At 46.2% G+C, this 8866-nt stretch overlaps 1 protein-coding gene across 2 annotated transcripts in view; it reads right to left on the reverse strand.

The window, feature by feature from the left end:
* Nucleotides 1-272: 272 nt before the first annotated feature.
* The window catches only part of Prkn (parkin RBR E3 ubiquitin protein ligase), a 1168744-nt gene continuing 1160150 nt past the window's right edge, over nucleotides 273-8866 (reverse strand). The window contains exon 12 of one of the 2 annotated variants that reach the window (XM_021221288.1): nucleotides 273-2124. In XM_021221288.1, the coding sequence (XP_021076947.1) occupies nucleotides 2012-2124 (113 nt within the window). In that variant the 3' untranslated portion in view covers nucleotides 273-2011. The remainder of the gene's footprint in view (nucleotides 2125-8866) is intronic. The other variant, XM_029533198.1, reaches the window with a different exon arrangement.

Raw genomic sequence — 8866 nt, forward strand, 5'->3', positions numbered from 1 at the left:
GGGAAGTAACCGTTAGGTTTGGGAGTGAGATCTTGTTTTGAAATACTGATAATTAAGAGAGCAGAGCCCCCGAGGTTAATTATGGAAAGAAAAGAGGCCATTTCCCCCCAGTGGCTGATGCTTCCAAGTTCTCATTTAGATGATCTAGAAATGTCCCTTCTATAAACACATATGAGAGGTCACAGAGAAATGCGGCCCATCTTCCCTCCCGCCTCTCCAAAACTGATCAGAAATGCAACCCCAAGGATAGGCTCAGACACTCTTGATGCTTCCATTCACAGTCTGGGTCTTTATTGCTTGTCAGTCTGGGTACCACCACAGATACTTTGGGCATTTCTTAGTACATTTCACAGAAAGAGAAAGATTGCTTTGCAGAGGTTTGATTTCCACTCTTCTGACATCCACTTTCTATCCCACTATTCACACTCACACAATGCAGGCTGTGATTCACGCTCACACACTGTGGATGCCTGTCTTTGGGGTTATTTTAAGAATCACTATTGTATTCTGAAGAAAACAGATTCAACTGCTAGAAAGGAAAGGGACCACACTGGAGAGCCGCGGGGCTTCAGGGAGTCAGTCCCTCTACCCAAAGCAGAACAGCAAACATTGTCCTGGCTTCCCAATGCCATGACGTCACACGGCTGTGGAAGGAGGCAGAGGCAAACACAATGATGCAAAAAACAATAGTGATGGGTGACATCAGACTCCTGACCGCTGCATGACAGGTGTTTTTTTCATTTTGGGTCTGTGTATGACACCCATTCTGGAGCTGGCTGGGTGGAGTCTAGGGCCACTGGGACACAAGTGTGGACTTAGGCCAGCTGGCCTTTCCTTACATCACAAGATGCCATCATTTCTATATGATTTTTAGCTCTAGGCCTCAGGTTTGATAGTGCCCCCCACCACCACCACAAAAAAAAAAAAAGTAAAAGCAAAACAATAAAAAACAGGAAAAAGAAAAGAAAACCTTGAAAGATTAACACTCGAGTGTGATGTATGTTGATCTGAAGGCTATCTTGTGTGTGTGTGTGTGTGTGTGTATTGCCCTGTCTGTAGGACCAGTGGGTGGATGGGGCTCCCTGAGGCTTAACAGCAGAGGAGGGAGCAGATATGCAGAGGTGTCCCCACTTGTGGTGGAAGGGGTCAGGCATGCTCTCATTTAGATGGTCTAGGGATGCTCCTTCTATAAACATTGTGTTTCTTGACCCTGTTGTTAGCATGGGAGCAGCATCACGGGATTGTCTCTTAAAAACGTCCCCTTTAATAGGCACTTTCTCTGTTAAATTCACAGTGAAGCTAAACTTCCAGGCTGCAGTAGGAATACTCCAAACCAAATTACAGACTTTGTTATCATTTCAGGGGGAAAAAAAAAAGATCATTTCTTTGTAAAGTTGCAGATAATTAAACGAACGGAAGTAGGTTTGGCGTCCGCGTCCTCCCTGTGATTTAAACAGTCTGCCATCCAATTAGCTTCCCTAGGTTCCCACTTGGTTGATAAGCTGATTAGTATACAGAGGGGTTGTAATCTCATCGGCACCATTTATAAAGATAGGATTTGGGGGGGATAAACAAATAGTTTTAGCTACTGCCGAGGGCCCTTTGGGAATAGATGATTGCTACTTAAGAACAGCGTTCCTCAGGTCTCAAGCGTGCTTCTGAGAATCCACAGAGGTGTAACTTATCCAGGGCGTGGCAACAGCCCTGGAAAACACGTTCCACCTCATGCGTGGCTTCTACAGAATCCAAACCAAAGGGGCACTCTCATCTAAGCTCTGACATTCGAATGAGCCAGAGGCTGAAATTGCCTCCTCCCGCTGGGGCCAGCAGGTGCTGTGGTTTTCTGTGGGTACCCTGGAAAGGACCTAGGGGCTGCTTCTGTAATCTGCAGCCTGTGTTTGTGCGTGTGCGCGTATGTGCTTATATGCATTGAGAAGAAATGGCTAAGGAAGGAAGGAGTCTTTGGAGTTTCCCATGAGGTCGTGCGTCCAGGGCCAAGTGACATGCCTCTCTACACGTCAAACCAGTGATCCCCCATGCAGGCTCGGTTCCACTCACAGCCACAGTTCCAACACCACTCCAGCTTGCACTGGGTCTGAGGACACTTCATGTGCATACATCCTCCTGTGGGGACAAAGGACACAGACGCTGTGGGTTTGTGGCAAACACCGGGCAAGCCCTTGTTCCCCGTGCCAACCTGCCATTCCAGAAACAGCTCTTGTAGTGAATAACCAAGCAACAAGGGCAGAGAGACTCTGACCCAGAGAGAACAACCAGACAGCAAGGGAGGCGAGGCGGCTCCTGAGTCCGGAGGCTCTAGAGAAATGGAACAAATCCCATCTGCCTATCTGAGGTTCTCCTCTTTTCCCACATTTAGACAGCTGATTCTTCATTTAAAAAAATATATAGCCATAATAAATTCATGATTTTAAATTCATATTAAAAATTTAGTAATGTAGTATAAAATACACCAAGGTTCACATCTATTTATTGTTCACATATTTATTCAGTGTTACATGGCTCCTCAAAATTTATCAACAGGAGTTGGGACAGTATACTACATTTAATAGAGAGTATGTTCCTTTGTGGTATTCAGAGGGCTCAGCAGGTTGAGTGCATGTTTAATGTGCACGGAGCACTGGGTTTGAACCTGAGCACTGTATAAGCCAGGCATGGTAGAGCACACATGTGGTCCCCCTAAACTCAGGAGGTTGGAGGCAGGAGGATCTGTGATTCAAAGTCATACTCTGCTACAGGGGGCGTTCCAGGTCACCCTAGCTTGCTAACATGGAACCTTGTTTTAAAAAGTTAAAACAAAGCTGGGTGTGGTGACGCATGCCTTTAATCCCAGCACTTGGGAGGCAGAGACAGGTGGATTTCTGAGTTCGAGGCCAGCCTGGTCTTCAAAGTGAGTTCTAGGACAGCCAGGGCTATACAGAGAAACCCTGTCTGGAAAACCAAAACCAAAACAAACAAACAAACAAAAAAGTTTAAAGAAACAAACAAACAAAAAACAACAGGAAGAAACAAAAAGTGAGAAAGGAAGCTCCTGTGAGGTGTGTGTGCCACCGTCCCACGTTACAGCTTGAGGAGGCTGAGGCTGGAGAAGTGTCTCAAGGTGAAACTCGGTCAGCAGGAAGAAGAGCTGAGACTCCCAGCGTTTCTCTTGGAACGGGGACGGTCTTGTCCACAGGCGACGGCGAGTCCCTTATCCAGGGACCTCCTTTGAGACTGCCCCTTCCCTTTGCTTGCTGTTGGTTTCTGGGCTCAGACATCCAGTCCCCCATGAGAAGCGGGGGGACCGTGAAGTTGCCTGCAGAGAACTGTTTGAGCTCCAAGCAAAGCAGTCTCTATCCAAGTGCTGCTCCACTTGACTCTAACCGGGCTCCGTTATCCATTTTTACCACCTATCTTATTGGCTTTTTTTTTTTTTTTTTTTTCTTGCCAAGGTATCCAAGCAGTTGCCTCGGGGCTGTCTAACTTTTATGAACAGAAAGCTCACATGAGAGTTAACGCCAGTCTCAAATATTTCTGGGCCCACAGGCATTTGTCTTGGGATAACACATTTAAAAGTCCCCTATTTTCCACCCGGTTTTGGTTTGCTTGAAGGATCATAAAAGATTTTTAAGTGAGTGAAAAAAAAGAGGAGAAAATTTTAAAATATTTGCCATCAAAGACACGGCCATTTTCAGCTGTCTTAGGGTGTACACAATACATTGGAATAGTGTGACTATGTGACATCGGTTTCTGCTTTTTGTTGTTGTTGTTGTTGTTTTGTTCTGTTCTGTTCTGTTTTGTTTTTCCAGACAGGGTTTCTCTGTATAGCCCTGGCTGTCCTGGAACTCACTCTGTAGACCAGCCTGGCCCCGAACTCAGAGATTCGCCTGCCTCTGCCTCCCAAGTGCTGGGATTAAAAGCATGCTCCATCACTGCCCAGCGTGACATCATTTAAGTCTCTCTAAAATATCTTTTTTGTTTGTTTGCTTTTTGTTTTTCAAGACAGGGTTTCTCTGAATAGCCCTGGCTGTCCTAGTACTCACTCTGTAGACCAGGATGGCCTTGAACTCAGAAATCCTCCTGCCTCTGCCTCCCAAGTGCTGGGATTAAAAGCATGCTCCATCACTGCCCAGCGTGACATCATTTAAGTCTCTCTAAAATATCTTTTTTGTTTGTTTGCTTTTTGTTTTTCAAGACAGGGTTTCTCTGAATAGCCCTGGCTGTCCTAGTACTCACTCTGTAGACCAGGATGGCCTTGAACTCAGAAATCCTCCTGCCTCTGCCTCCCAAGTACTGGGATTAAAGGCGTGCGCCACCACACCTGGCCTCTCTAAAATATCTTATAGGATATTAGGCAACACATGAAAAATTGTTACACTATGTGAGAATTGTTTGTTTTTTCTCTCATTCCTCACACATCCAAAACGCTAACATTGTAATTCATCTCTGTAGAAAGCAGTGTTCACTGTGGGTGGGGAGGAGAGGTGACTCTTAGCAGAGTCCCGCATGGCCTTAGTTGGGGTGGAATGACATAGCTCCTGCCCCTGGGACAGGGCCAACAGGGCTTGAGCCTCCATGAATGTCCCTGGCTGCTGTGGGCACCAGGCTTGTTTGTACAATAATGGACATACTTTCAAGTTCCTCCAAGGAATGTCTTCCCTGTTAAGGTTAATGACTCGGTGACAATCAGAGACAGCAGGAGGGAGCCAAAGGTGTGGCTAACGTCTCAGCGGTGTGGTAAACGCTGGGACCCTCTAGGCAGCCATTAAGACGGTGGAAAAGAACTTTAAATACATGAGCTCAAAAATACATAATGTCTCAACTATGCAAAAATATAAGGATGCAATATGAATTGTATAAGGAGTTTCATAGATCTAAGGGACAGAAGCAGCTACACTATGAGCCGGCTAGTCAGAATGATACAAAGACAGGCAGATTCCTGAGTTCAAGGTCAGCCTAGGACAGAGGAATGTAGGTCCAGGCATGGTTGGAATGGGAATTCCGGGGTGGAGTCCCACCCAGCTGTTTTATTGTCTACCCGTGTGCTAAGAGTCAAGGGGCTAAGGTCGTGGAGTGTTGGTTCCTGGAGGGTAGAGAGGGAACCTGGAGTAAATAATTGAATTGATATGCAAATAAAAACCTAATCTGCGTGAGATCCGGGAGCTGAAAGTGATGGCAGGTTCTTTTAGAATTTTTTTTTTTTTTTTTTTCTATTAAGAGCTTAGATGTCTGGACGGTTCTGGAGAGTTTTGTTTGTTTGTTTGTTTTGTTTTTTGATTGTTTTTTTGTTTTCGTTTTTAAACAAACAGGATTTCTGATATTAGTTAGAAAATTCATGGAGAGCGAACACAGCTCTTTTAGAATTTTTTTTCTAACAGAATTTCTTAGTCAGAAATTCCAAGAATTACTGAGAGAGCTGACACAGCTCTTTTAGAATGCTTTCTAGGCGCTTCCCAGAGAAGGCTGTCTGAAGAGCAGACACAACGCTTTTAGATTTTCTTCTGGCTTTCTAATTTTGATTGGAAAACCCAAGAATTATTTTTAGAAATTTTCTAACAGGATTTCCGACTTGGTCGGAAGATCCAAGAATATTTTATAGCAACTTTTCTGACTTTAGTCAGAAAACCCATGAGCTATCCAGAGAGCCTTTAGAATTTCTACTACCAGAGAGAGCTGTCTCAAGCCGACTACACAGTCCAGAGGGCTGTGCAGGGAGCCACCTTGAGCAGACGTAGGCCGCCAGCTTGGAGCCACAGTTTAACTTCAAGTTGTTTGTCTCACCGCTCTCAAACACCCCTTCTCTCAGAAACCCTCTCCAAGCTGGTCCTTGGTATCTCTTTCCTTCCTGTTAGTTAACATACAGCTGACTCCTGTTAGACCCTGTCATGTGGAGGTGCCCTTGGAACTGGGCAAGTTCTTCAAGCGCAGCCCCTCAACAACATGTACCACTTATCGCTGTTCTGGTTAAAGATGGACGGAGAATGGCAGACCCATAAGACTGCAAGCCAGAAACTCCTGTGGCCTGCTGATCTCCTGGTTTGCGATGTACCCTCACATGCGGGTGCTAGTCCCCTGTGCTGCTGGTGGCAGGGAAGAAGAAATGACAGAAGGGGACTTTGTGGAAGGAGCAAAGGTCCTAAGGAGAGAGGAGGGGAGTAGAGGGTGACAGGGGTCAGGGAGATAAAACATTAGGTTTTTCTCTCGAGTGTGGAATTTAGATTTAACAATACATAAATGTAAAGACCTTACAGGCAGAAAGGAAATTACTGGGGGTGGGTGCAGGGGCCAGTGAGAATGAGGAGTGGAGGAGTAGGGTATGGGAGCAGATACGAACAAAGTGCATATAAGTACACAGCATATATGTGCACAAGTGTCAGTGGCCCGAGTGACAGCTAAGAGTGCTGGCTACTCTTCTAGTGACCTGAGTTAAATTCCTATCACACACGTGGCAGTTCACAGCTGTTTGTAACTCTAACTCTTGAAGGTCCAATACCCTCTGTGGGCACCAGGCATGCACGGGGTACACAGACATACCTGCAGGCACAACATCCCAACACTTAGAAAAAAAAAAAAAATCTTAAAAAAAATTGAGAATGAAATCCCTTCTTTTTTATGCTAACTAAAAAGAACACTAAAAACAAGGGGAGAAAATTAGAACGTACACACCATGTTTCCATTTGATAATGGAGATAAGCTGCCATGTAAATATTTACTTATTTCACTTTTATTTATGTGTATGCACAGGGATGTGCACCTCATGCATGCCTGGTGCCATGGATCCCCTGGAGCTGGAGTTACAGACAGTTGGGGGCTGCCATGTGGGTGCTAGGACTTGAACCAGGGTCCTCTAGAAGAGCAGTTGGTGCCCTTAACCACTGAGCCATCTCTCTAGCCCTTGTCTTTAAAATCTTGTCTTTTTTTTTTTCCCACGTGGGAGAGGTTTATTATGCGGGAATGGGGGGGGGAGGAGCGGGTAGAAGGGTAGAGAAGAGGAGAGAGAGGGAAAGAGCGGGGAGAATCCCAGGAGACAGAGCCACGCACACCTTTGAGTTCAAGGTGAGTTTACAGAACAAGTTCCAGGACAGGCAAGCTTAGGCTTGAATGAGTTGGAAAACAGAAAACTGGTGATAATGTAATAGAACATGGTGGCCATGTTCCAGCTCCAGTAAACAGCAGAACTTGGCAGCTTCAGCCATGTGGCTCTGGCTTTAGAGTCAAGAGTAAAATGAACTACTGGGACAATTGCTGGTGATTAGCTGAGGCTAAGAAATTGGCAGTGATTAAGAAGAGACCAACATCACCGAGGTGAAATCTTTTGGGAAGTGCTTTCTGAGATCACGAAGAAGCCATGTTCCAGAGGTAGTCGAGGTTGTATCTCATGCTACAACTGGAGTTGGTAATGTGAAATAATCACCCAAGTGGTACTGGTTTTATAGACATGAAGAGGTCATGAAGGGCAGCTGAGGTTTGGCACTGTGAGAGGGCATAGATGGCCATTGGTGAAGGTGCAGTCTCCGTTGCAGTTGACAGGACTGAAGGGGTCATGCAAAGGAGAGGCTTCATTCACACCATGAAGAGGGTCTATGAGAGGCTATGGGCGAAGCCTAGTTGCAGTGGAGGATTTCAGCCAATTGGAGATGCCACCACCAAGGACAGCAGCAGCAGTGGAGTGGAGTCCACCAGAGCCTAGAAGGCTACAGATGGCCCACACCCTTTGGAGGAGCTGAGATCCCGTGTGGATGCTAGACATTGGGACAAGAAGCTGTAAAGTTGAAGTTGTCTTGGATACCCCAAGGTGTTCAAGATGCCAGAGTCGTAAAATACCGGCCGAGGAAAGCTGCTAACAGGGAGTGGAACCAGCCCAAGAGAATGAAGTTTGTTGCTGCTGAATGCCAGATGTGCCAACAGCTGTCAACACGGATGAAGGGGGTTGGAGATCTGGAGAGCTCTTTGACATTGGACGTGGAGACGAGGAGTTTGGAGTTTGCCCAGCTGGTTTTCTGTTTTGCTTTGGTCCAGTATTTCCTTAATATACATGATGATGTTGGAGGTGTGTGATCTGCTTTTTGATTTTGATGTCTTAAGCAATTACAGTTAAAAGACTGCATGAATTTCAGGAGAGACTTTGTACTTTTAACATTGTAGAGACTGCTACAGAGTATGGGACTTTGGAAGTCGGATTAGATGAATTTTGCATTATGCTATGGCTAGTCATGGCCCCCATAAACTCATGTGTTTGAACAAGCCAATGGGGGTCAGGGAGTGTAATGTGGTGGTTTGAATATGTTTGGCCCAAGGAGTGGGACTATTAGAAGGTGTGGCCTTTGCAATGTTCCAACATACAAAGAAACAGTGAGTCATCAGGTGAGTTAGTTCTTTTCCCAGGAGACCACTGGTAAGAGTTAGGGACTGGGGTTGTGTGGGAACTAAAAGGGGCCAGGGGGGGTGAGGGGGGAGGGAGGATGGCTCATGTCCGGCCAGAGTTCCACCTATGCTCTGGACAGGTGGACACAGGAGGGCTGCCAGACACTTTCCACTCAGCCCCGGGTGGGCATCCAAGCCTCTGACCCACTCGACAAGATCAGTCCCCCAAACCATAAGGGGCTATAGCCCTGGGGTAATGGGAGAGAGGGCATAGGGAAGAGAGGTTCCCATACAGGCAAAAGTCTACGCAGCTGAACAGAGACAGTCTATGGTTTTAGAGCTTTATTGTAGAAAGGCAGGGGGAAAGAGAGAATAGAGAGAGGTAAAAGAGAGAGAGAAAGGTCGGCCATGGCCAAGAAGAGAGAAAGGGGGGAAAGGAGAGAGAGAGAAGAAAGGCTAGAGAATAAGGAGAGAGAGGAGAGGAGAGGAGAGGAGAGGAGAGGAG

The sequence above is a fragment of the Mus pahari genome, chromosome 21 (genome assembly GCF_900095145.1).
Source record: "Mus pahari chromosome 21, PAHARI_EIJ_v1.1, whole genome shotgun sequence".
Lineage (NCBI taxonomy): Eukaryota > Metazoa > Chordata > Mammalia > Rodentia > Muridae > Mus > Mus pahari.